The 27947-nt window shown below is 38.2% G+C and overlaps 1 protein-coding gene across 2 annotated transcripts in view; it reads right to left on the bottom strand.

Annotated features, from left to right (window-relative positions):
* Positions 1 to 27947, bottom strand: part of KIFAP3 (kinesin associated protein 3) — a 70101-nt gene that overhangs the window by 28121 nt on the left and 14033 nt on the right. The window contains exons 10-17 of one of the 2 annotated variants that reach the window (XM_061451903.1): positions 27252 to 27414; positions 12870 to 12970; positions 8388 to 8496; positions 6930 to 7042; positions 5786 to 5951; positions 5476 to 5604; positions 4917 to 5015; positions 3658 to 3743 (exon numbers count right to left, since the gene is read on the bottom strand). In XM_061451903.1, coding sequence (XP_061307887.1) covers positions 3658 to 3743; positions 4917 to 5015; positions 5476 to 5604; positions 5786 to 5951; positions 6930 to 7042; positions 8388 to 8496; positions 12870 to 12970; positions 27252 to 27414 — 966 coding nt within the window. The remainder of the gene's footprint in view (positions 1 to 3657; positions 3744 to 4916; positions 5016 to 5475; positions 5605 to 5785; positions 5952 to 6929; positions 7043 to 8387; positions 8497 to 12869; positions 12971 to 27251; positions 27415 to 27947) is intronic. The other variant, XM_061451902.1, reaches the window with a different exon arrangement.

The following is a 27947-nucleotide window of genomic DNA, read 5'->3' as shown; positions in this document are numbered from 1 at the left end:
AACATTATTTGGGATTCATTACAAATGCCTGGGGCAAAGAATAAGAGCTGGAAAAAACACTTTAGGCATGAAGTCCTTCCTCAATCACATGGATAATGCTGTAGCTATCTATAAGATGGTTTACTTCTGCAGGAAGTATAATGATCCATTCTTGATCATAAAAGAAACAAGCAGATCTGGATTCAATGCGTAAAAACACTGAATAGGAAAATGAGGGGAAACGATGGAAGGGAAAGGTTGAGACTACACAGTCCAAGAATCTGGTTATGGTTAATTAAATATCATTTGAATAAATGAGGAAAATAATTTAACTGCAATAAGGCTGAGCTAGGGTGTCGTGGTTTAAACCCAGTCAGGTAATTCGTTCGCTCACTTCCCCCCCTTTCTTGCCCTCCCCCTGCTCTCGGAGGGAGGGAGAGGAGAATCAAAAGAATGCAACTCCCACGGGTTGAGATAAGAACAGTTTAGTAACTAAGGTATAACACAAATCACTACTGCTACCACCAATGATAATAATGATAAAGGAAATAACAAGGGAACAGAATACAACACCTCACCACCCGCTGACCGATAACTCGCCCCCCAAGCCCGACCAAGCTCCGACCGATACCTCCTCCAACCCTGCAGTCTCCCAGCCCTTCCGGCTCACTCCCAGTTACATCCTGGGCATGACGTGCTGTGGTATGGAATACCTCTTTGGTCAGTTTGGGTCAGGTGTCCTGTCTCTGCTTCCTCTCAGCTTCCCCTATTCCCTGGCAGAGCATGAGGCTCACAAAGTCCTTGGCCAAACCAAAACATCTCTATCAGCTCTGTTCCCGAGCCGAAAGTCAAAACACTGCACTGCAGCAGCTACCAAGGAGGAGAAACATGACTGCTACTGCTGAACCCAGGACATAGGGGCAGAAAAAGAATGAGAAAACTGAGAGATTAACAGCCCTGTGAGCTCTCAATAATGTTGTCCGAGGCAAACAGAGTAAAACCATCTCAAGTAAGCTGACACTTCTTTCCACAAGGTTGGAGTTGCAGGCGTCCAGGCTTCTGAGGCAGAGGAAAAGGGAACTTCATTTGCTCAAGACTCCTATAGCAGCTGTTGATTCCAGGCTGTCAGCAGAGCCTCGAGACCTGCCCTGCTTTAGCTGTGCAAGTACACCAAACTAGCTGCTTGGTGTCAATACTCAGCACATGACACAAGACTGAAGCATTTGTAAATTATCAACGCAGACTTTCTTTTCGACAAAAGGGATATCTTGAATCTACCAGTGCAAAACTGTGACTCCCCAGTACGTACTATGTTAAAGCAGCACATCTGTTTCAGTTCATCAACGGCAGAGTCCAGCCAAGCTATATTAAACAAATCATCACTAGTGTAACATTTCCATAATTTCTGTGACAATTACTTTACTACAGAAAGCATATCTCCCCTAAGGCTTATAAGGCATCTGATTTTCTTCAGCATTACTTCAATCACAGTATATAGAGCTTATTGATGACTGAAAGAAGCATTTGCCTCCCTGAGAAGACGTTACTTTCAAACCTCTATTCTCCAACATTTAGTTTCTGATTTCCATCATCAGAGGAACTAATCCTGTCAGCATGTATGGAACAACAAGACTGAAAACTTCGTGTTTTTTCTTGTTGTGGGTTTAGCACAGATAAGAAGTTTCAGCATTCTTAAAGAACATGTCTGCTCAGACAACTCAGAATACACTGTTTGTGTAAAAATTGCTACACAACTAAATACCTCAGAGTTTTTACAGGCTGCTCCACCTCTGAGCTGAATGACAAAACACCTATAAAGATTTGACATTCTGATAAATTACTGTTTCAGATTTTCTCCCGCCACCATCTAGAATGTGATGCCTTTTTTGCCTGTGATTTTTGGTAGTGGGAGACAGAGTGCAGCCAGCTTACAACATTAACAAGAAAGCAATCAGTTAGCAGCATTCTCTTTCTTCCAGAAAAGAGGGTGTATTTGTGCTTCCCATTCCCAACAGGGCATGGTGTTAGTTATCACTTTTGCAACCTATAACTCAGCAACTAGATAATAAAGCTAAAAAGACCTTCTTAGAAAGGGAACTCTAACTTACCAGCGAACACCATTCTAAGCATGGCACTCACTGATCCACAACCAGAGAAAATAACAACTTACTCCACACAAACTACTTTGAGTATGTGCTTGCTATATTCTCCCGTACCCTCAGTAACAGCAGTACCACATAATTTCTTCCCTGTATTCTTCCTCAAGGCCCTAGAAGTCCTGTCCAGTGCTTCCTGCAAGTTGAGAAGCCCTACCCATCCATTATAATAGCCCCCCTCATTTACTCTCAGCTAGCATAAAGATTACCTCTTCTTAAGAGGTAAAAGAAAGCCCATTTTACTCAGATGTTAATATTGAATACGAAGCTATATCTTATTTTTCTAGATTCTATAAAATTAATGTTGCTTAATAATTTTGCTAACATTTTTCAGTATCTAGATACTACTATGCACCACACTGTAAAGCTCCCCAACATGAACAAATCAAGAACTGAGGCACTTGAAAATTGCACTGGCCCCAAGATAAAATAAGCCTTGGAAGCACCCTGATGGTCTGGCCTCACCCAGAAGATAGAAGTATTAGAACTGTTTCCACTGGAGATGTCTCTGGAAATAATTGATCTTGGTAACTGAACATAATGCCCACCACACGTAAGTACTACCTGCATATCCATCTTACTCAAAATTTTACCCTTAAAGAATGTCAGTAGCAACTCTGCCACTAACTAGGTGGATCAGGATTTCCACTCAGTACCTCTATGAAGCAAAAACTAGAGCCAGATAAAAAGAATTTCAACACAGAAAATGTTGTGTCATTTTACTTCTTTTTTTAGATGAATATTAAATTAGAAGGCATTACTAATGAGTGTAACAGAAGACAACAAAATAGCCTAAATTAGGTCTTATACTATATAAAACTTTTCACAGAACAAGATGCAACATGTGTAATTCAACTGAAGAGGTGACAGGAAAAGCATTAAGGTAGTCAAAGACACCACCCTTGACTCATCATGAAGTTCCTTTGGCTGCAAGACTTAATTTCATGACAGCTACTGTACATCCAACATTATGTACAGTCTATAATCCTAAGACATTGCAAAATGTTGACATTTCTTTGTGTTTTGACAAACTAAGTCATGCACCTAAAAGAAGCCTATCCAAGAGCTGAAGATGCTATTAAAAAGTTCAGTACTATACTGACTGTTCCCCCAGCAGCAAACAGCCAGGTTCAGGATCGCTGACTGCATTTTCTTTCTGAAACAAAAACTGGCATCAAGTGATGTAGGAAAGCTGAGTAAAAGCTGCTGGGTAACAAGAGCCATTTGTCTGGAGAACTGAGAAACAAAGCTTGACATACTTATGTAATGTGATTATTTAAGTACAAAAGCACTCTTTTAAAAGTGTCTGTAGTGTAAAGCTAACTGGTATATATACAACTCTTCAGAAATCTGGTACAAACCTAGATTAATGATTGTCATTGTCCCATGAAAATGATCTATTACCTATGTGATTAGAAAGTTGTGCATGAAAAATATCTCCAATTTGCAAGTTATTTTAGAATTATCTCATGTAAAGAGGTTCTTGAAGGACAGATGATACAAAAATAAAAATCAGACCTACCGCTATAATATCTAGAGTGTTGTCACAGACTTTGCGGATCTCGGCATTTTTGTCATGCATCAGGTCAATGAGATACGCTGGAGCCTCTGGAAAGAAACTGTTAAGGATAAGAGCTTTTGGTTTGGGTTTTGTTTGTTATTTTTTTGAGGTTTTTTTTTTTGTGTGTGTGTGTGTGTGTGTCTGTGTTTTTTGTTTGTTTTTTTTTTCTCCACAGCCCTGTGTTCTTCCAACTGCAAATTTCATTAAGAACCATAGTCAGGAATTTTCCATCACATCACATGGGTCAGCAGCCTTCCCCCAGTCACTTTTTATTTTGTTGAAATCACATTTTAAAGTACCCAAATATTCTTCAGAATTGCTGGAAAGAAATTACATGCCCCTTCAAAGAAAATTCTGATCTGTTACTGGAAATCCATGTACCCCATGTGTTATTTCATAAGGTTCAGATTCTGTAGAATGGTTTAATCTTTTATCTGTTACCTTTGTAACCCGCGGGCATTTCTGGTTTTAAAAAAGGCTTCCAATGTATTTGTTTCAAAAATATTGAAGATAATCTATTATGCAAACAATAATGACAATAAGCAGTAAATCCTAAATAAGAGTTGTAAGTACCATACAAAACCAAAAATTAAACAGATTCACAACATAATGAAACTCAAGAACAGATTCAGTCATCAACAGAAAGGTGCAAAAAGAAGAGACAGAGGAAAGTCAGGAACAGGAATCAAAGTCTCCATAGTGGGAAGAAGAGGGAAGACTTACATCAAACAAAATTCAAAGAACAATCAGGTGGACAAAAAAATACAAGGCAAGCATTATTTCTGTTGTCTAGATTGATACAAGAAAGAATGCTATTATTTTAATGCACATAACTTCAGACTACACACCATATATGTTTAATGGTGCAGTGCAAGAGGTTGGTTTGTTTATGCTCTATGTAGGTTCTTCTATGAACTATGATTTGTAAAACAAATTAAAGCAGTAATTCAGTTTTCATAAGAACTAATGGGTCACCTGGTCCAGTGATCCTCCTCCTACTTCCTTTCCTGTTTCAAAGCAAACTAACTTTTAATCTTTCTTATTAATCTTGCAGTCCCTCTAACATGCCTAGGCTGCCTGGCTTTTTCCTTCAGCTGAAATAAACCATTTACAAGAGAGCTCTGAGATCAGGAGGTTTATGCAAGATAAATACAGGTCAAACAGCAAGTGATGGCAAATTAATTGCTGCAATTCTAGATATTTAATCTTTAAAAAGATACGTGTTTCCTTGATAATGACATCTCTGGTGGCTTGGTGAAAGACCATCTGATAAAATACATAGATGATCTGACAGACAAACTCATCATCTTCCTGCTGAGCTGCAAGGGAAAAAAACAAAACAAAAAGCACAGTTTCAGATCTTACAACTAGAGGCTTGTGAGGCTTAGAGAACACCCAGCTCTTACATGTCAGCTAGACAATTCAGTGGTATGCAAGAGATTTCATCTCCCAACAACACAAAATGAACATTTTCTTTCCTGCTCCAGTCAAGCAGAAAGACATCACATCACACGGGTCAGCAGCCTTCCCCCAGTCACTTTTTATTTTGTTGAAATCACAGTACAGTAGGAGTAATGGAGGCATAGGAAAAAGTCAAATCTATCAGACTGCTACTAGTCCCTATCTCTCTATCAGTAACCAAGTAATTGCTCTGTCTTTCATATATAAAACACCTACTCCTGCCTTGCAAGAGAAAATGAATGTCCATTCAGTTACATCATGGCTACATCAACTAACTTCTCTGAAAAACAAAACCAAAGTCAAACATGGCAAACATACCATTTAGAAGCTCAATTAGTGCAGGGATGATTCCAGATTTAGCCAGCAAAGCAGCACAGGAGTCATCCATAGAAACTGTTCCAATCATTATCACGACTTCTAAAACAAGGTCATCTTCTGCAGAACCTGCTATGTCAGAATGCAGAAAGTATTATCTCTCAGAAATCCTTAATCTTGTGGCAGTTGTATATTTCTCTCTAGATATGATTCTGTTCTTCTATGTTAAGTTTCCCCAAACTTAAGTGCAACAGCACTTCAAGAATTCTTCGAAAGACTCTACTTTGAAAGAGCAACAGAACTTTGTACAGACCTGGTTTTAGTTTATCCTTGAGGTATGGAACCAGTTTGTACTCTTTCAGCACAAGTTCCCAGTCAAGATCTGGTAAGGTCAAATTTGCAAGTGTCCCCAGACATTCAATCACAAATTCCTCCTCTTCATCATTTGATATCTGAGCTGCTAAATCACCAACATAATCCTAGAGAAAATATAACAACAAACATAACTAGAGAATAATCTGGGGTTCTGAAGAACTCACAACTTGGTCAAATCAAAACTAGTTCTCAAAAGACTTTTCTCCTTAAATGAAGGCTAATAAGGCACTTTCAATTTCAGTTGAAGAATAATCCAAGAAAACATTTCAGCATACTTGTGCTCCATCCTTTCACTTTTAAAAAATGTAGATCATTTGTTCAGATGTTCCAAAAGTAGCTATTACACACATGGCTTGAGAAAGCAGTTAGAAAATAAGGGAAAGACAACAGTGAACACCATACCGCATTAGTGACAGTAAGAGCCCTCTTCCTATAGATTTTAAGAAATAACTACAAGATATTCTGGAGACATGAACAGGGGAATCACAGATTCTACTTCCTAATTCTATACTGCTTTAAGACAATTTGAAATTCAATCCACATTTTAACAGTGCATATAAAATTTCCACAATTAAGATGTTATGTTTCCCTTCCCTCCCTTTTGAAAGGGCAGCTTTACATGCTTAACTGAATAGCAAGTATTCAAATTTTAAAATATCCACTTATATAAAACACTGGATATGGGGGGGGGGAGAAACAAACCCCACACTTTATTTTGCCCTCTAGCAATAACAGAAGAAATTGTTAACTGTTAATTATTATGCCATGCACCCCAGCAGTTGGGGTTTGGGGAGGGGGGGGGGAGGGGGTGCTGTTTTCTTTTGTTGTTGGCATTTGCTTCATTTTGTGTGTTTATTTTGGAACAGGGACTTACTGGATACAGCTTCAGATTTCTTTTCCCTGTAGTGAGGATTCAAACCCTGTCTTACCAAATGAGGTAGTCTTATAAAACAAAACAACCTGAGGTAGCCAAGAAAACTTAATCTGGACACCATGTAAAGACAAAGCACAGCAGCTGTCCACAGCCAGTCTTTTCTAGTAGGAAGAATCAGAGATCATATTAGGTAACAGATAGTACTTACAATGAACAGGCTTTTAGTTGGTCCATCATGTTGTGAAATATTCCTGATCATCTTCATTAACAATGGATCCTTAAATTTCAAAGCCCGCTTCATTAGTGTTTTCAAACCATTTCCTGAAATGAAGCAAACACTTGGGAAATCCACCACATAAAATTAAAAATAAGGAAAGCAGTGGCTGACCAAAAACCAACACACACAAAACCAGCTTGAACTTTTAAAAGGGAAAAGTGAAGAATCTGGACAGGAACTATTTCTTCTTTCAAGTTTAAGTTGAAAAAGAAGTCTTTCTCTGTATAAATTCTGTAACAGCTACAATGACCGTATGTACTGGTGGGACACTCAAGAACTCGGGTAACTAGCTAAATGCTTCAAGTGTTTTTAGTTATTTATTCAGATGAAGAAAGGTTCTATATGAAAACTGTTATCCTACCATTGAGTGCAGTTAGTGGAGATGCAGCACCACTATTGGTACTAACTCAGAGACAGCTCTCTCCACTCTACAGAATAAATACACTTATGGTTCTAAAAGATTATTTATGAGTTGCATAGATCATCGTGGGAACAAAACACACATACTTTAAGTACTTGATTGCACTGAGCAAGTCCCACTGTTAAGTTTCCAAAAGATCACTCCGGAATTATGTTATTATGTTTCCAAAAGATCACTTTATTATCTAGTAAGCGCTACTAGCTTGAATTTCATTTGTGCCTTTACAATAAAATTGTAACTCCCTGTTACACTTTCTACAGAGCTACACACAGAATTCTGAAGCGGAATGGCTGGCCAAAATGACTGCAACTGACCCTTTTAAAGTCTAGTAATTTACTGCAGTAGTTCATAGTGAAAATTTTGAGTAAAAGGGAAAATTAGAGCTACTAAATAATAATGTTCCACCTAAACTGCTAGTGTTAACACTAGTATGAAAATAAACTTTAAAAGCAACCCAGAGAGCTACTGAACAAAGTACAGAGCCCACCTATACCATGTAATATAATACTAGAACCCAAAACATACTCAAGAAAAAAAGTTAATGGAAAGATGCAACTAAATTACATCACTGTACTATTTATTTGGTACTGGCAGGTGAAGTACTGATTAGCTGCAGATGAATTTTAGGCAGATGGAATTTAAGTAAAATCTTGATCTTTCTATACAGTTTTGGATGTAATAGCCAAAGCTACTGCATAGTAATACTCCCACAGTAATGTCATCAATGTGCTTTATAAAACTACATATGACAGATATGAACAGATCTGGCTACTCAGTGGCACTCATGCCACCAAGATGAATTCTGGAGAGGAATCATTACCCAAATGGGTGCTTATTTTTTTTTTTGAGGATACATATACACATTTGTAAGTAACTCAAATATACATAATTTATATATTTAAGTATACATATAAAAATACATATCTGAAGTGTCACCTCCAAGAAAACAGTAAAATCTCAGCAATTACCTTCACAGATAAGTTGTACATTTCTTTTGTTAGCAGCAAGGTTAATACAGAAGGAAATAAGTTCCAGGTCAACTCGCTCATCAGGACATGCAAAAAGCATCTTCATTAACTGCCAAGAAAGACAAGCACACTTAAGTCATTAATCTTTCCAAAGCATTAAGAGAGCAATGTTATGATAACTACAGTAGCTTTTTAAATTTTTTTTTCAAAAATTAATATTCAACATTTCTATAGAAACAGTAAAATTACAAAGGTCAAGTGCACAAGATGTATAGTTCCATTATTTGGGAATAACAATGCTTATAAAGTGCAAAAAATGGCAGTCACTCATCACCTTAAATTAATATGGGTTAGTTACATTTTATTGCTACCACTAAATTTTTTTATTTTTACTGTTTTTATAAAGTTGTGAATGGACAAATTTGTTTTGGAAAAAAGTTTAGGTAGACTTAATATGGGGAAAAAAACCCCACGACTTAGTTTCACAGAAAGTCAGATTACTACCTGGTTATTTAGTAAGATTATGACTATAAACACATACTTAATTGCAGAATAATTCTATTACTATTTTGCTTTGAGATTACTTCATTGATACGTAAATAGCTGTATCTGCAGAAATGTACTTTATCTTTGCAGCTGCCATTGCTAGAGTTGAACACTGCTATATACCAAAGACTTCTCCAGTGAAGTCCTATTCTTTTGGTAACGGGACAGAACAACCTGGGTTAATGTAAGTAGACAATCACCTATAATCCTGTTCCAACTGTTTAGTAAGTGTCAGTGAATTACCACGTAATTCCTTAGGCAAATAACCTACGGATTGCCATCATTTTATACATCTGGCACCTGTATTGCTCATTATATCACAGGCTATCTGGTCTCATTTTGCTCAATATGAACACTTTTGAATGGCATATTGAATATATGAACATGAGTCAAATACATAAGTTTCTTTTTCTGTTTCCAACCATGGCAGATAAGCTGCAAAGCTTCCTCACTGAGAGGCTACAGGACATAACTCTATTTGCTCCTAAAACCTGCTCAGCTCATAAGACATGTCAAGATTACAATGCAAAGCAGCATGATGACAAGGCTGGGATTACTAGGAGTAGAAACAACTGAGTCTAAAGATAAGCTGAATACAGGGTACAAAAATATAGCCCTGTTTGCGTCAAGAAGTGGTGAAGGTGAGAAGAAAGCAACGACTAATCATATAGTTACGTGCTTGCCGCCTGGTGGAAAGACTGTTTGTAATACATTAAAAACTGGAGAAAGTGGGTGAAAAACCCATTTGGGGGGCAGGGGCAAGAACAATGGTATTGCAGAAATTTCACTCCAAAGTAGTCATTCCAAATAGACACCCCCATCCCTTCCCCCCAAAAAAGTTACAAGATAGTTCTTTATCTCTTTTTCTGGAACTTTCAGATTTAAAAGCTATTATTGATTTCCTCCTCCCTTTCTTAAAAAGGTAGACTCAGAACTCCCTAGGTTACTTCAAGAATTTATAAAATCTCTAGTTTATTAAATCCGTAAGCCTGACAGTCACATAAGAGTGAATTAACCAGAGAAAAAAGCTGCCACTTAACAAGTGGAACACGAGTATTCAAAAATCGCCCCCTGCAACTCTTCTGTTACAAACCCCTTAAAAACAGATTTTTAAAACCCTTCAAATAATTTGAAGGGAAACATTCTCATTACTTACACAATACAAAATCTGTGGAAATTAGATGTTTAACAAGATGGGATTACACTGCTAATTACTGAACTACTTCTCTATAAAAAGAAAAAATATATCCAGTTTCAATTAAAGCTGTTCAAATTTTAAAATAATAGTTTTGTACAAGCTCCATGTTTCCCATTATGTCTTCATTTAATTTGATTGCTTCTTGTGCCACTTCAAAAGGAAGAGTAATTGCTGCCAAATAGGAAATATTAAAATTAAATTTGTTCTGCTTTTACTATGTCCATTGTCATCTTTTACTGATTTAACAGGAAGGCAGTAAAAAGACTGCAGCATGTGCAATGAAGAGGCAGTAGTGTTCAATCAGACAAGTCCCATATTGAGTATCAGATACCACAGACCAGGACTGAAATCACTGTGTCTAGACTCTCTGGCACCTGCCTTCACTTATTTACCAGTGACCAGAGGCCAACCCCCACAGCTTTCTGTTCACATACACCTCTGTCCAACCCCCTCCCCAAGCCCAGCTCAAACATCTTTGAATGATTATGCCAGAACTGCATGCCTCAGGAATCTCTCCTGACCGGCTACTCCCTAACTCTGCTGTTTGAAGTGATGCTCTGGTTTCTGAACTTCAGCAGATAATGGCGGACAGGAGCAAAGGGTGCTGTCAAGAGAGGACGTTTACCAGCATTAAGCTGAAAAGAAGCTTATAGATCAAAGAGGGGCCAAACAGGACAACCGTGGTGGAAAACATGTGGGCAGCTGCAGAGAACCTTGCACACTGCTCTGCGGTAAAATATTAAATATCACCATGACATCACTGCCTAACCATGCCCTTTGATTGGCCAGGTTATTACCAATAAAGGCTTTTATAAGCATCTGGATGGCATTTGCACCTATTTAAACAAAACACGCATTGCTGGGGTCTAAACAAGAATGAACTGTTAATACTCACTTTTAACTGTTACTAGAATAGCACCCACTAACTCCTGCAATCAAGGATGTTTACCTGGGACAGCACGCGCAAGCCCTTGTCAAGCGCCTCGCCTGTTCAAAATGACAACAGGGGACTGATTTTCTAATCACTTCCTGCAAAAGCTAAACATTCATTATTGAGTATTTGCCAGTTTCCTCAAAAAGAAACAAACCCGCAGAAGGGCACATTCTACTACTGAAAAGACAGTTTGGTTTTCCAAGATAGAATCAGACAGCAGGGAGTCCTTTCAAAGGATGCTTGCTTCTCCTGGGTGCCTTATCCACCTCCCCATGTTTTCTGCTGTCTTCCTTAATAATTGTCCTCAATTGGAATATTCATTTATAAAATTAAAGCTCTAGCTGTCCAGCTTGTCCTTTCTGAACAGCCAGGAGATGTGATCTGTGAATAATTACATTGACCAGTAAAGCATTAATAGCCATATGAATTCTGTACTTTTAGCCAAAACGCAATGAAGGCAACAAATTTATTTGCTGCTTGTTTCACTAGTCTTTGGATACAGCCCTGTAAGCATCCATTTGACCAGTTGCTGCCCATCAGAACAATGATGTTAAAGCTCAGAGTATGAAGCTGCTGAAGTTACCACATCTCTTCACATTTGGCACTGGGAATCTAAAAGCCATGCCAAGATTCCCTGAAATCATGTCATAAGTGAGACCTGAAACAGAGTGCATGAGTTCTGGTTTGGCTGATAATGGCTGAGAACAAAGCAAGTCCTTATATCATGCAAACAGCTTTATATATAGCTGCTTCTTGTGGCACAAAAGGCAGTCAGCAGGACGTTTACAAGATCATTTCGTAACACATACTAGTTATTTCCACTAGTTCTCCCTCTCTATTGTCCAAAATCCTCCTGTATTTGGAAAAGCATCACCATTTTTTCATGAAATAATGACCAGAAACATTCTGAAAGCTTTCCATGGTAACTTCCATCTCCGGATGCATTTGATGTTGAAAACACATTTGGCAGGAAAGAAGATATTGTGGTGCAATTCTGAAAAAGCTACCGAGAGCTGTCACACTTACGTAATGCAGCTTTTCAATTCCGAGCTCATCAGGACTGAAAAATTACCAGTAAGAAAGGATTTGGTACTAAAACCACTAACCAACCAAACTCCAACAAACAACAAAACACAAAACACACAACACGCACACACACAAAATCCCAAACTCCATGATATTTTGTCTGTGCTTGGACCAAAGACTATGACTGGAGGCAGTGTTATGCAACAAACTGTAGCCTGAATAATTGGTGAAGAGCCTCTTCCTTACTCTTCAAGTCTCTCTCCCCTGTTGTACATACCTGTAGTTGGGAAAGGAACTGTGATGTAGCAACATATCACTGCTTGGTTGGTTTCCAGTTCGTATCCTGTAATACTGGAGACACTGAAATTTTGATACCCAATGGGAGCAGGCAAGAATGCCTTCTAAAACTGTAAATGAAATACTTTCCACAAGATCCTCTAAGGACCTGCTGTGAACAAGCTTTAATCTCTTTCAAGCATTCCCAATCTCTTGCAAAAATTCCCCAGGTCAACTGTATTTTTATGAATTCATTGATGCAGCTCAAGCTTTAGTAGTACTGAAAAAGAACATGTCACTTATCCTTTTTCTGGGGACCATTAAAACACAGCAAGAACAGTCAGACTGCTCGATGAATTGGTGGCTCGCTATCAACTTGAAAGTATCGTGGTTGTTCCTATTGTTACCTGTGGGTGTCAGTGCGAGTTCTGCTATGAGTGAGGAGAAGACGTGTACAGGCAAAGACGCAACTTACCAGCTCGACGTACATAAAAGCACATACCTGTGGAATACAATCTGTGTATGCAAACATTGATTTAAAGCGATCATCCATGCTTATGTGATACAGAATACACATTGCTATTTGTTTGTAGCTTTCATTTGCTAGAAGGAAAAAGAAAATTCCATATTAATAGAAGCCTGGTATTTTAGGTGTCATAAATACATAAAATGGGAAAACAGCATAAAAACCCCAGCTAATACAGGCAAAACCTGCATCAGAAATGCAACATGATTGAGAGGATCTTGCCTGGCCTATCCAAATGAACTGTATTTGTGCTAAGAAGGAACAAGGGCAATACTAACTACTCCCCCTCTTCCCCAGCACCTCAAAACACTTCCTTAACCCCCCTTTGAAAAGGAATATATTTTGTGACAGAAACACTGAATAATGGCAGGTCATCCAGAGAAAGCCTTCATCATTTTTTAACCAGAAAATTAAATAACAAATGTAATGACAATTTAGCTGTGGATGTTCCTTTTGAAACAACAAGCTTGTCTCAAAGTGAAATGATAAAGAATGTACCAATGCCAAAGAGAAAAATAAGAACTACCACTATGAAGTGTCGTAGAAGGAATCCAGTGCCTTTCAAGTAAGTCACATACTGATTATTTTATTATCCTAAATAATACTACCCTGTGAGCGCCTTTTGTATTTCTTATATTTCAAAGATAACCTTAGTATATTTTCAGATTAGTTCTTACCAAGAGAAAAAGGTTCTCAAGAAAAACTAGAGAAGCTTACGTGAGTAGGCTGTGAAGTATTAAACTGAAAGGTTCTATAAAACCATCTTAGACAAACGTACAAATGTTTAAGAATAACACAGATGAATTTGATCCTGACTCACTGCTGAAATCTGCACTGAGCATTTTCTTGAGCTCTCCTCTAGCCCTACATTAGCAGGATACTGGCTATATATGAGATAAATATTCATCTGCACATTTCTATTAGTCCGACCAGGATGTAATAAGGTCACCAACTCAGAGTTTACAGTTCTGATCAGAAATATCCTACCTCCCGCTTCTATTTAGGCTAAGTTAGCACTTACCTGTTTAACACTTTAGCAAAGCGTCAAGACCTCAAACAGCAACCAGGACTGGTAAATTTTATTTATGCCTACATCACTGGGAGCTGAAATTTCCTTTAATCAGCAAGGATATGATGCCTTTATACTGAAAATGCACATTTGTGCCTTTTTTCAAAATTGAATTATCAAAAAAGACCCATGAAGCCCTTCTAGCAGTTGCCATACAATGAAGTATTATTTCCCCATGCTACAGCTTTCCTCATGAAGCTACAAAGCAGACCTTTCAGATCCTTCTGGATTCTTACCCATTTGAAAAAAATAAATGTGACTTGTACTACAACCTTCCACACACTTAACAGCTGGAGAAAGGATAATCCCCAAATCCGATAGCTATTCTGGCTATTAGTAAAATAAAAACACAGACAGTACTGTAGTTGCTAAAGCATATACACTGTGTTTTAAGCAAAAAAATGAAGCATTATTATCTTTTGTGATTCTGACTGGTCATCTTACCTACCTGTTCACTTACAGTGACATTCTAAATCAAATAATTACATGAAAAAAACACTTCCCATACATGCATCTAAAAGGATTCTACTAAGCAAATACAAAAATTTAAACAGTAAGTTATGCCTTCAAATTTCATGGTGCTAGGGGAAAAAAGAAGCCATTTAGACTGCTCTTAACACTTCTTCCCATGCATCTATTTAAGACCCAAATTTAAGACCCAAATTACAATTATGCTTTGCTGAAGAATGCAGAAAAGTCTATGTAAAGTGAAAGGTAAGCCAATACAAAAGGGAGGAAAGTTGGCGCCCCAGAACAGCAACAGGTAAAACAAGCTGAGTGAGGTTGGACCAGATCTTTAGCAGGTATGAACTAGCAGGCAGTTGACAAGAATGATGCTACTTTATATCCATTTAACCTTTTTCCTTCATCTTTGTTTTTTTGTCTCCTTACTTCTGCAAGCTTCATTTGTGCTAAGATAAAGCATCAGCTAAGATACAGTCTTACATTTGGTAGCAAAAGCAGTTTCCTGGTATTTAGCAATACTGGTAGCTTATTTTCAAGAAAATAGTCTACTACAGCAGCAAAGGCCACCTGTTTTTTGGGAAGTAACTCTTTGCATAATTTTCTCTCCCCTTTTTTCAAAGGTCCAGCCTATCACAATAACCCTTCTGATGTCTGAACAAGACCTTAGGTTTCAGTGCTGAATGACAACACTGCCTCTGTTTCCAAGCTACCAAAAATAATCAAAAAGACCTAGAAACTCAACCTAAAATATAAGGAATATCTAGAATTCAAGTTTATTTTACCTGAATAAACTCTGAAAGACCTTGGTTTTACTGACTGGCACAGAAATTCTCCCAAAGTGTATGCCATCTGGCAGATTTCATGACACACAAAAAGCAAAGACAACTACAATTTAAAAGAGTTGAATTCAAGTTCCTCCTTGCTGTGCAGTTAACTGATCCATTTTCCCTGAATTCCCCTGTCCTACTGTCAACACAGGGACTAGAAAATGGGTTAGAGCATTTAAGTCACAGGCACATACTGCACTGGCACAGCAAGGAAATATTCTTCACTTGTAAGTAAATAGAAAAAACCCCACCTGAATTCTACTAACTTGAAGATGAAAATAAATTACAGAACTGAAGTTAAAAAAAAAAAACAACAAAAAAACAGTATGCAACTAAATCAGCTTTTAAGTATTTAATGGTGTATGCATTTAAAGTTTCATTTCATTCTCATTTCCCAGAAAGGAATGAATTTCAGGCTGATGTCTGGAAGTTCCACTGTTCCACTTACCCTGTGGAAGCATTTTGGTGGAGTAAAACCAGAACCTCCAGACTTTTTTTCAGTTCTCACACAAAACAGTGGCAACTCAAGATTCAAAGAACCAGCACTTCAGGAAAATCAAGAAAAGGTGGTTGTTTTTAAGCACAGCAGTTGTTAATCTCATGTGCAATTAAGAAGGATACAGCCTATGGAGAAGCTGATGGGAATCTATGCATAACTAGTTTGCCAAAGATTAGAAGGACAACAGATTCAACAGCTACAGCCTTTTAAACAGTAAGCATCATCTTTCAGGCTGAAGGGTAAAAAGTGACAGAGTGTTTGAAAAATCCACCAAGCCGACTGCCATCCAAATGAAATAGGTATTTCACTCCCATGTAACTGGCAGCTACTGACAGTAAGTAATTACTGTCAGTAATTACTTGACATATTACTTAAATATGCCAGTACTAAGCTTACCTTTCTTTTTTTTATTATTAGTATTTTATACTCATCTGAATGCTAATGAATAAACTAAGTCATCATTGTTTACAGACTTGGCTGAAAAACTTTCAAACCCTGGCCAGTACCTGGCTGGAGAACAGTCTTCAAAAGCGTGGAAGAGATACCTTTTCTGCTACTTCTGACCATTACTGAAGGCCACACATGAAAAAGCAGACACTGGAAGGAAGACCTCCTTATGACTTGGTACAGTAGGCATCAATTATTTTCCTAACTAGAAAAGCAAGAGAAAGAAAACAGATCTCTGCCAAACATGTCCATAAAAATCACCCAAGTTTTGGTGGGGTGCCAGAAAGTTGTGGCCTACAAATGCTGGTAGTTTTGAGCATCAAGCATTTTATGACTGAAGGTGGAAAAGCCAAATGGCCTAAAGCAGTAAGGGCACCCCTGGAAAATAATGGCCTACTCATTATGGATTCTTCTGGTATTTATGGCAATAAAACATGAATCATAATGAACTCATTGGATATTAAATGTGGGGGTCACAAGTACTTTGATAGGATTTCCACAAGAATTTACCATTAATTAACCAAATAATTATTTGAAAGTGTTACTGAATTATCCTTAGTTCTTACACAGCCATTCCAGAGAAATTGGTCATTCCCAGCTGAGTGCAGTTAATGCTTTAACAAACCAGTCATTAACTGTAGTTACTGATTTTGTGGGAATTATTCTGTTATAAAATACACTCAACAGTTTACAGAAACAATACTTAGATTTTTATTTTTTTTGCAGCTGTAGTTCAGCTGGAGCAGCTGGGATGGAAAAATATCAGGTCCCTTGGGCTGTTTTCACAACTAGTTTTCTGCAAATTAGAGAGGGAAATAAATACATGATGGGCTCTGAGTTCAAAATGGCTTCAGATTTTTAGCCTTTGAACATTAATAAGAAGCCATATGCCAGTTTTGTGGACCTACACCTGAATTCCATGTCTAGATCTTACTAAGGTTAAAGATCTAATTGGTATACTAGCAGCAGAAGCTAAAGGAAAAAAAACAAAAAACACAAAACACTTTCTTTATATTTCTTTATCACAAGCTCAGGTCGTACATTTTGGTTGAGTTTGTGAGCTTAAAAGGAAAAAATTCTGCATGAGCTCCATGATAACAAAAGAGAAATCCTAAAGCTGTAAAACTGAAATGCTGATCTGAGTTGCAGCAGCAGCATTCATCTTTCAAATGCTATAGTAAAAACGAGAATATAAGTTACGGACTAAATTATTCAAATGTAACACTATCAGTAATTCAAGTAGTCATCATTTCTAATGGAATCATCAATGTCTCCACATTAAATATGAAATATACCCTATCCAACTCATGTGCAAAACATTAACTACACTAAATCAAAACCAGAACACAAACAAAGGTAAATATCTATTAAAATGGCAGAGTGAATCTTCATTTCTGTTTCAAACTCTGACACTCTCAATTCAAACCTGCTGTGGAATTAGGCATGTAAGAAATCTGTATGGATAAGAATGTCACAAACTGAGTATAAGATCTATATACTGTCTCTTACTGCTGTCAGGAAACACTGAAATCAAGACTTCATTCTCATGTATCATAATTAGCAGTGATTATGCTGGAAAAAGGGATAGAAAGGTATCTCTGCTTACCTGTACCCTGTATTATTACTTGCAACCAGCTTGGAAATAGTCTAAGTTACTCCATGTGTGGTTAGACACATACTGGTTTGATTTACACATGTAAATATAAATCATACTGGATATATCAGTTCATTTTATCAAGAGAATCAGAAAGAATTTTCAAATCTGCTCACACTCAAGGAGACTAGACATCATAAATAATACATTATGATATTAACTACATACTAACAACCCCTCTTGTGCCATCTTTATGTTAACTGAAACTGGCTTCATACTATAAGTCTAACTTAAACCCCTGGTTTTGCCATAGTTGGGTAGTAGTTTTGTGTTCGGGTGGGTTTTTTTTAATTTGTTTGTGGCTTTTGTTTTAGTTTTTTTGGGTGTGTGGGTGTTTTGGGGTTTTTTTTTTCTTCCCTCAAGGAACTAAGTACATGCCACATCTGAAAAATGGATATAATTTTTCTTTTTTTTTCTAGGAAACAAAGAAGGAATTATAATAATCCTAAAACAAAGGGCATAGAAATGACTAGTTTAGACTGAGTTAATGTTACTGCTATAGAATCATAGAATAGTTAGGGCTGGAAAGTACCTTAAGATCATCCAGTTCCAACCCCCGTGCCATGGGCAGGGAAACCTCCCACTAAACCATGTCACCCAAGGCTCTGTCCAACCTGGCCTTGAACACCACCAGGGATGGAGCATTCACATAGACAAAAATGAAGTTGCGTATCTGGAGCCTCAGGCTCAATTCCTTTGCCTAGAACTCTATGCAAGAAAGCCTGGAAAAATATACAGTAAAAACGTCTGCAGCATTGTTACTTGTAAAAGACAACAAAGCATAGCCACTCGTTAGACAACATACTGTATAATTTAGGCAAGTTCTTTTCAGAAGCTTGACCTTCCTAGAGAATTAAAAAAAAAAACCAAATAAATCATTTTTGTTATTTAGAATGTCCTACAATCAACCATATTTGACCTCATGTGAATTCACACATGAGAAATGAGAAGCTGATTGGTTGTAATATCCTGCATATTGCACAAACCAGAGATAAATCAATTATAAATCCAGATTAAAGAGAAAACAGGAGGCAACAGGATTATCACTCAAGGAAGAAGATAAAGCTGCTTCTCTCTCCTTCACAAAAGAAATATGCTAGAGTAAGGCATAGAGTAAGGAAGAAGGGAAGAGACAAAAAGAATTAGCTACCATTATTACAACAAACTGGAAATTAGAAGAGGCAGTTCTTAGTTTGAATCGAACTAAGAAAACACCCGCTTCCAAAGTAGGTGGAAATAATTCCATACAAAGCTGTTCCTTCAGAGGTCTCCACCAAGCTACACAGATTAAATGCTATACAATTAGATGGAAATTTTTAGGACATGCACAATTTTTGCCACGTCTGCACTATATTTCATTAAATTACATTAACTGTTCCAATTACAAGTACTAGAAAATATTCAGACTTCTCTGCTCTAAAAACACTCTCCCAGTCTTGTTTGGATTTCAGTGGGAATAGAAATAGGTAGAGGCTTTCCATGCTCCTGGCTCTATGGGTGCACAGCTCCACAAGAGAGCAGCCACCATTCTAAATGCATGATGCTGCCTTTCCCTTGGCAAAAGGGATGATTCACCACATTGAAATGGAAAGTGGTTTTACCCATGTTTTGAAGTAGCTGAAGTACAAAGTTGAGGGTCAAATCTATTAAGCCCAAAAAAGCAGAGTTAAATATTGGTTCAGTTTACGAATCTTCAAGAGAAAAAGAATTAAGCTCTTACCCAAGAGATACTGTTTTTGCACAAGCACCAGCATACTCTTAACTAGCAAAGTCTTGGAAGAAAGGTAAACAGTTCAACTGTATTCTTATTGTGAAAAGATTAGAGTTTTGTCATTTAAAATGTCATTCATTGAGGATCTACAAGTTTCTCACAGATCTGACAGCTTTTACAAAAAACATAAAAAGACATTGAGGCCCCAGATTCACGTAGAAGTTTCGCTTTATGCAATGAAATTACTCAAACATGTAAATTAACCCATCCTGCAAAGCATCTGTATGTCAGAAACCAAAGGAATAAAAATTGATTGTACAGATTTACCAGCACTACACTCACTGTAGTGCAATAAATTTTTATGGTAGCGTATCTGTCCCCTCATCAGTTCAAAGGGTCTGAAGACACCAACTGACAAAAGATCTCTCACCTTAGCAACTGCAGACTTGGAGAATCTGCAGATGGTGTCCTGCACTGGAGAATATCACCTAAGAAAGTTTTCAGTAAACAGCAGAAGCTGTGATTGAATATGTTTCCATATTTCCAAAACGGAAAGCTGGTTGTAACCTTTCCCCTTACATGTGAAGCTGTAAAAGCCTCAAGATCTATGGGACTACCCCACCTGCAAAATTGTTCCATATGATCCTTTAAGACAATCTCTCTGCCTGCAAGCTTCACAAGGGCTCTGGAAAAGGTGCTCCTCCCTCTTCTACCTTAGCCTTCATACAGGCTTTATGAAGATTTTACAACAGATTACGAAGACTAGCAGAAGTGCCCCAACTCATTCCTTATGGAGGTTTTCCAAGAAATAAAGAGCTGGTTGTTTCTGTTTTGTCATGCTTTAGGCATCCAAGTTATGCCCAGGGAAGCTTTGAGTTCATGTGGAAAACTAGATTTACTTTTTACTGTTAAAGTATTAATTTGTTCTTGCAAACAAAGGAATTAAATTAATTACACACATATTTGTAAACTCCAGTAGAAATAGTGGCTCTGTGGGATTCTGCCCATTCAGCAGTTTAGTGAATTTCCAACAACTTAGCTCCCTTATCTTTAGATTGCTGTCATCTCTCCACTTCTGTCCTTGTTGCTGCCATAAGCTTTTCTATTTTCAATCAACACTCAAGAAGTTCCTTGTGTTACTCCAAAGCTACCCTTTTCATCAAAGAAGTTAGTAACATAGCTAAATACACATGTGCACTTGTGAGCAGCACACCATGGTAATGAACTTTCATTCACCTGAACAATCAAAGGCTGAATGTTCAGATTAGCAAGGATCCACCAGTAATAACTACAAAATGGAAAAACTGTTTCCAACTCTGGAAAGTGTTAAAGGAGTCAGAAAATTCTTAGAAACTAGACTTCAAAAACTTAAAAGCCGGTATAAAAAGATGATGTTATGAATTCCAACTATCCTTTCCTGATAATTCACTACAATGTACCAGTAGCACAAAGCTGGGACATGGCAAAGGCTTTTATCTTAAAGTTAGTTGGGATTCTATTTCTGCTTCAAACACAACATTATCAATACTGACATATCTCCGCTTTAGAGTTCTATATTTCCCAACATCAGAAGTAAATTTTTCTTTAAAGTTTGCTGTCTAATCCATAGTTAAAGTATCTAAGTAAGTGCTGGGTTCTAAGACGCACTGGGCACACAGCACTCTCCTTATATCAGACATGCTAGGTTTATTTGCACTTCTACTAAGGATTTAAAAGTTAAATGTTAAAAGATGGTAGATGGTTTTATTTTTCTTTTGGTGGATATTTGTTTGTTTGCTGTTGTGTGTTTGTTTCATGAGGGGTTTTGTTTTGGTTTTGTGGGATTTTTGGTTGCTATTTTTGTTGTTGCTGCTGGTTCGGGGTTTTTTAATGCCTTGGCCATACTCACCACAAATGATAGAAAAGCCTACCATTAAAATAAATCCTTTAATAATTACTGCTTTCCAACAGACTGGTCCCTGTAGTTGAACTGTTACTTAATGTGCTTCAGCCAGCCTCTACCATAAAGGAATGGAGACACCCCAGGCAATATTCACACAACAAGTATTGGAACCAGCTGCTGCAGAGCCACCTTAGGAAAAAAGGTTTCTCAATTTAATTGGGAAAACAGGAGGAAGCATAAATTTTACTGCCATTAATAACTTCAAGCAATCCTGATATGACTTTACCTCACCCTGATGGCGGGACATGTGCTTTTTGTTAGGGTCTTTGCCACATCTGACCCCTATTGTTTGCTCACTTGATCAGGTAAGAAAATGTATGTTTCTTTATAGGATAAACGAGGCCTATTAAAGTCAGAAAAAACACTGCAGCAGCCTATAAGAAGCTCAATTTTTCAACAGATGTGTGAAGGTCCGTAATAAGTTCATTACAAAAAGGCCAAGTGAACTCATAAAGAGAACACATCCACTTTAAGCCTTCTTAAAAGAAACTTTCATAAAAGGAATAGAACATTAAAAACCCACAGCCCTCCATTAATTAGAGAGCAAAGTACTACCTCAGTTTTAAACAGCAGCCAACAGCCTGCTTGGCTGCATACCGTATCGAGACTTGATTGTTAAGAAACTCAACATACAACTGTTTGGCAATGCTTTGATTGCTCATTAAACCTAACTTGTAAAGGATGGAAAAATATCAGTGGAATTCCAGCAGTTCCCAGAAAAGATTTTAGATAAGAAAACTCCCAAAAATTCTATCAATGAACCTAGTGAAGGCAGACTCCTCAGGAGGGCTAAATCATACTGCCAAAACCAGTTGCACAGCACTTAGACTTCTCCATCAGATTAGACAGTTACTGCTTCTCAGTGTATTGACACTAAATCTTGAAACATTGAGAAATTAAGAATATCAGGCCAGGATGTTCCCATTAATAAGGCATTAAGGCTTGATACACACCATGACTGGCAAAACTATACTATTGCTGTTTGGGACTGATCACACTGTATTTCAGAATACTGTATAAAAAGTGTTCATCTTCTTGGCTGAATACAAATCCACCAAACCAATTTTCTTTCAGTCAGTGCTGGAAAATATAGCCCAAGATGCTCATCATCACCTAAAATCATAGAATCTTTTTGAGATTGAATACCCTGGCACTGTGTAACACTTTCATAGCCATATGCACAACCTTTCTACACTCCATGTCCCATTTGGACCCAATTTGCAACTGGTGTTGTTTTGTGACCTGCCCACCTTTCAGTTCACCAATACCTGTTTTCAATCAGTCCTCAATTTTTAAAATTAGATAGTAATTTTGAGCAACCAAAAAGATACATTTTAATGTCATTTCCAAACACGATGGATTCTCATTCTTTGCATGGCTTTCACTGGGAAGAGAATGAAAAGAAAATTGACATTACAATAGGCATTCAGCACACCTAAGAACGCTCCAGCAGCTCAAAAGGATGAACCCACATACCACAATGTTTGCTCCCTGTATGAAGCAAGACCTACTCCTACCCTTTCAGCAGCAACCCAGTCCCCACTACACAGCTTTTGCACTATTCTTTATCATTTAGATCCTTTAAGAATAACTCATTCATGGGTAGACACAGAAACCCCAGTCCTGCCTGCCACACTTGCATACTGCCAGGAGTGCCTTCTGAACAGGATGCAACCAAGAATAGCTTGCAGCCTGCCATTACACACACAGTAGTACTCAGCTGGTTCTGCTGTATAAACTGCCTGCTGTTCTCACGGAGAATGGAGAACTATTTGTCTCACTTCACAAAGGCTACGTAAACACAAAACAGCATCCTTATTAGAAGAAGGTGAATCACAAGTTGAGGGTGTATTTAAGAGAGCTGTACTAAAAATCTTGTATTTGGTTTGGCCAGTTAACTGAAAAACAAAGTGGATTTGGTCCAAACAAGAAGAGAGGGGGGATTTATTCTTCTTTGTGGACAATGCTTTCTTCTGTTTGCTGCCAGGGCATTTACTTCAGAAACCAATCACACATCCAGGGCAAGAATTATAAAAAGGGTAATATTTCCGTTCCATCCAACAGTGCAAGAGCATGCTCAGGGATAAAGGAAGGATGTGAATCTGCTTTCTTGAAGTTCAGCTTTACGTTTCCCCCTTTCAGTGAGAATACTTTCCAGAAATGAATACACTAACCACCAAACTCTACTGTATTTGCAGCAAATCACTTCTCTACTCCACTTTAATTATGCCAGCCAAAGCAATATGAGAGCACTATAAGAATGAAGCAAACCTCCACAGAATAGTCTACAGCTCACTGCTTCGGTCGCTCCTTCTGTGGTGATAATTAGAGGGCACTGAATCTGTGTTTTCCACATTTCAGACAAACTTCTAGCTTAAGCCACTTGCTAAATTCACGTGAATTCTCATCTTAATTCACTGAACCCATACTTCACATATACTGGCACATAAAGCATTCACACAGAGAATGTAAAAAAGGAAGATAACTATAATTTCTAGGTTTTAAAGCAAGCCATCAGTACAAAAAAAAAAGGTTCTCCCCAAGAACCTGGTGAACCAAACATTACAAGGTTTTCTTAAAACATGGAAGCCACACAAACCAACAAAATCTCCTTTTATACCTCTTTGAGGAGCTTGTGTACGAAAAATCTTCAATATAGTAGGCTATATCTCACAGGCCTCCACAGCTCTGCTCCAGCTTCTGATCTCAAGTCTAAAGGCAAATTTCCCTCAACTGCACCCAATTCTTTGAGATTCATAGCGTAACAAAGCTCAGCTGTAACTGATCAACTTGGGTGCCTGGAGGGAACAAGAGGAGTCTTGTCATATACAATACTTCAGACTTGTGAAGAGAAGCTGTGAAAACTAGCAAGTAGTGTTGACTGGCAAAGCTACATGGGGAAGCAGACATTGGCACTATTAAAAAGAAAAGGCCAATTAAAACGAAAACCAAGACTAAGCAGAATTTCTCATGTCCATGCTTTCAACAGGAGCCTCAACACTCTGTAGAGGGAAAGAATGAAAATGGTCCTTCTCAAATATATTCATGCCATATTTTGTCCATTCCTAATAGCTCAGTTGAAGCCAGTCCATGCCCTCTGCTTCCAGTCTCCACCTACAGTTAGAGTCTTCCTGCTCCCAAGTCACAAAGTGTCCCTTGGGAACATGGCACATCTCCCAGAACTGCAGAATGCAGCCATCTCAGTGCTCAGCCCTAAACCACTGCCTGACAAATCCTGTCCTTTAATTCTTTGCAATCTCAACTCTTCCCTTAAACACCTACTACACTTAATTTATACTCATCTCAAACCCAATACTAAAGACTCAAAGGCACAGCATGCACAAATGTTAAATTTCAGTAGACCGAGTCAACAAACTCGACCTCTTGGCATTAGGAGCTGTATGGTAACTTGTCAACAGCTGTTGAGGTGTCTTAGCACTTTTAAGGTAACCCGCAAATTTAGGCTGAAGGGTACTGACTTGAATAATGTGTGTTTAATTCCCAAGTAACCTGTGTAAAAGGCGCATCTGACACCTGATTATTTTATTAAGGTTGCAAGCTTCCCTGACACAGGATACACAAAGTGATGTACTTGAGAATTGAATCACCATATCAAGTATCACAAAGTTGTCTTAAGAAACAAGTAATAGACAATAATTCTGCCTACATTTTCTAACTAAAACAATGGCAAAATAAGTGAGTATCAAGGAATTCTAGAGGGAGGAGCTAGGGCAAACAGCACATGGCCCTGTGCAAAAACAGACAAACATATCCAAGTCAAGGAAAAGAGCCACCACCCACTGGACCAAACAGACAGTGAAGCTTCTGGAAGTCCTAGAACTTTCTGTATGTTACCCAACAGACTCTTCGGAAACAGACTGCAGTTTTAAGAGCCAGTTCTTTTGATCTAAACAACCTTCTGCACAGGCCTACTTAGAAGCTTGAGAGAACGGCATTTGAAAAGAAATTCTCCTCTTCACATTCTCATCAAACATTAGAAACCAGATACTTAACTGATGAGTTTACTCTGACTTTAATGTTAAACAGGGAATTATGGGGAGCAGGGAATTCTCAGTGATTTGTGTTGTGCCACTGCTTGGGGTGACAAGAACCCAGAAGCCCCAAGTTTAGACCACAGCGGTAAGCTTCTGTACAAACAAAAGAGATAAGTTCCTGCTCCAAAAAGTTTACAACTCAAGCTGCGCCAGCCTACCTAGCCAGATCTTCTCTCAAATGAGAGAAAATTTATTTCCTGACCAGCTTCCACTTCTCAGTGTACTTCCAAATATCATTGTCTTGAAGAAAAAAGTATAAAGAAGAGGGATTCCAAGTGCCATTTTTCTTCTCCCTCCTAGCTCAGCCCAAAGGAGGATATCAAGCACAAAGATAGTTATGGGACAGGAAGCATAAAAAGATCGGAGGCATTTCAGGATATATCAGGTAGCTGTTAGTTTAATCACCAACAAGATCAAGGCCTCCAAAGCAGTGTAAATTTTCATGGCATTATTTTTCATATTAAACAGCAATACACTCATGTTGAGGGTGAATGTAAACTTGAGAAGGCAACCAATTCTAAGAGACTATAGTCAAAGCTAGGGGGGAAAGCACACAGATTCACTATTCCATTCCAGTTGTTCCAATCATACCCAGATACACCATCAGCACTGGATTTAGTACATCCCAAACCCAACATAACTCAGAAAGACTTAACAAAAATCTTCCATCAGTGTCTCATACATTCAGGGCTCCATAATACAAGATCCTCAACTTCCACCTAACAATAAGCACCCAGCTCATGGCCAAATCCTGCTAAACATTTAGTGTATCTACCAGAGCAGCCTCTAGATAGTGTCAGCCAAAGCACAAAGAGCAGTAAAACCTTCCTCCTGAGAACTCCAGTGTACAAGAAGGATCAAATTTGACAACCCCCTGCTTTTTCCACACTCCTGATTGGTTTTCCCGTACAGACAACAAAAAGTTTCACTTGTATCCAAAGTCCTCACATGATGTTAACAGTTACAGACTGTCAAGTTGAATAATAAAAAAAAATGAGAGTATTAAGGAAGAAAGCTCTTTGGCAAAGAGAAAAGTGATGTAGCAACTTTCAGGCGCACTATATCATGATGTGAACTGCTTCACCATCCCTTCTGAAATGTCTACATTGCAACAGAAGAACACATACTGTCGTGGTTTAAGCCCAGCCAAAAATCAGAACCACACAGTCTCTCTCTCACGCCCCCCCTCTCCCCTGGCTCCTGAAGGGATGGGGAGAAGAATCAAAAGAACATAACTCCCACAGGTTGAGATAAGAACACTCCAGTACTAAGGTATAACACAAACCAATACTGCTACCACCAATAATAATAATGACAAGGGAAATAACAAGGGAAGAGAATACAACCGCTCACCACCCGCCGACTTATATCCCACCCAACTGAGCAGTGAACTAGCCCTGCTGGGTAACTGCCTCCAGTTTATATACTGGGCATGACGTGCTGTGGTATGGAATATCTCTTTAGTCAGTTTGGGTCAGGTGCCCTGTCTCTGCTTCCTCCCAGCTTCCCCTCCTTCCCGGCATAGCATGAGACTCAGAAAGTCCTTGGTCAGAGTAAACATGACTTTGCAACAACTAAAAACATCAGTGTTATCAGCACTGTTCCCAGGCCAAAAGTCAAAACCACAGCACTGCACCACCTACTAAGAAGGAGAAAAATGACTGCTAATACTGAACCCAGGACACATACCTAGAAGCGCAGTTAGTTTGGGAAGTAGACCAACTTGCACCATTTTATTTCTCAGGCTTGTGTCAAAGGAGAGATTTAGCAAGAGTCGAAGAGTGACATTCAGCAGGTCATCATGTTCACAGGGTACCATTTTCACAAGTTTTTCAACAATATCCATTTCAACCTGTGTATCAAGAAAAAGAAAAAACATAATCCATCCAAACTTAGATTTGTCTTCAGTGTAAAAGACCTCTCAGTGTCTTACATATTTACATACACACATATGCAAATGCATATCAAATTTGTACCCATAATACCCATAATGTCAATGCTTTTTCATCTGAAGTAGCTTTGCTTACGTCTTTGTGGTTGAAGTCTTCTAGATTGGGCTATTGGGTAATGTTGATTTAAAAAGATTTTGAACCAAACAGTTCAGATGCATTGGAAATATTCCTTACAGCTGGAACACTCTAAGAATGTGACTGAGACATCACTTGCAAAATTAGACCGGGGTAGGGGTAACAACTCATTTAAATGTAAACACAAGCAATTCTAGAACAAGTGACATTAAAGTCAGAGATACCCAACCAAGACAGGCAGAAAACTGGCATTCAAAAAGAATTTGAGACCTTTCATTATGAATTTCAATTGAATTCCTAGACAGAACTTTGGATATGCTTTCAGAAGAGGCATGTGTCCTGCATGTTAATTTAATAA

The sequence above is a fragment of the Pezoporus flaviventris genome, unplaced genomic scaffold (genome assembly GCF_033815535.1).
Source record: "Pezoporus flaviventris isolate CSIRO_AGI_PZ_B2104156 unplaced genomic scaffold, CSIRO_AGI_Pfla_v1 ptg000013l, whole genome shotgun sequence".
NCBI classification, from domain to species: domain Eukaryota; kingdom Metazoa; phylum Chordata; class Aves; order Psittaciformes; family Psittacidae; genus Pezoporus; species Pezoporus flaviventris.
The sequence above is the reverse complement of the archived record's forward strand: the minus strand, read 5'-3'. Positions and strand labels throughout refer to the sequence as shown.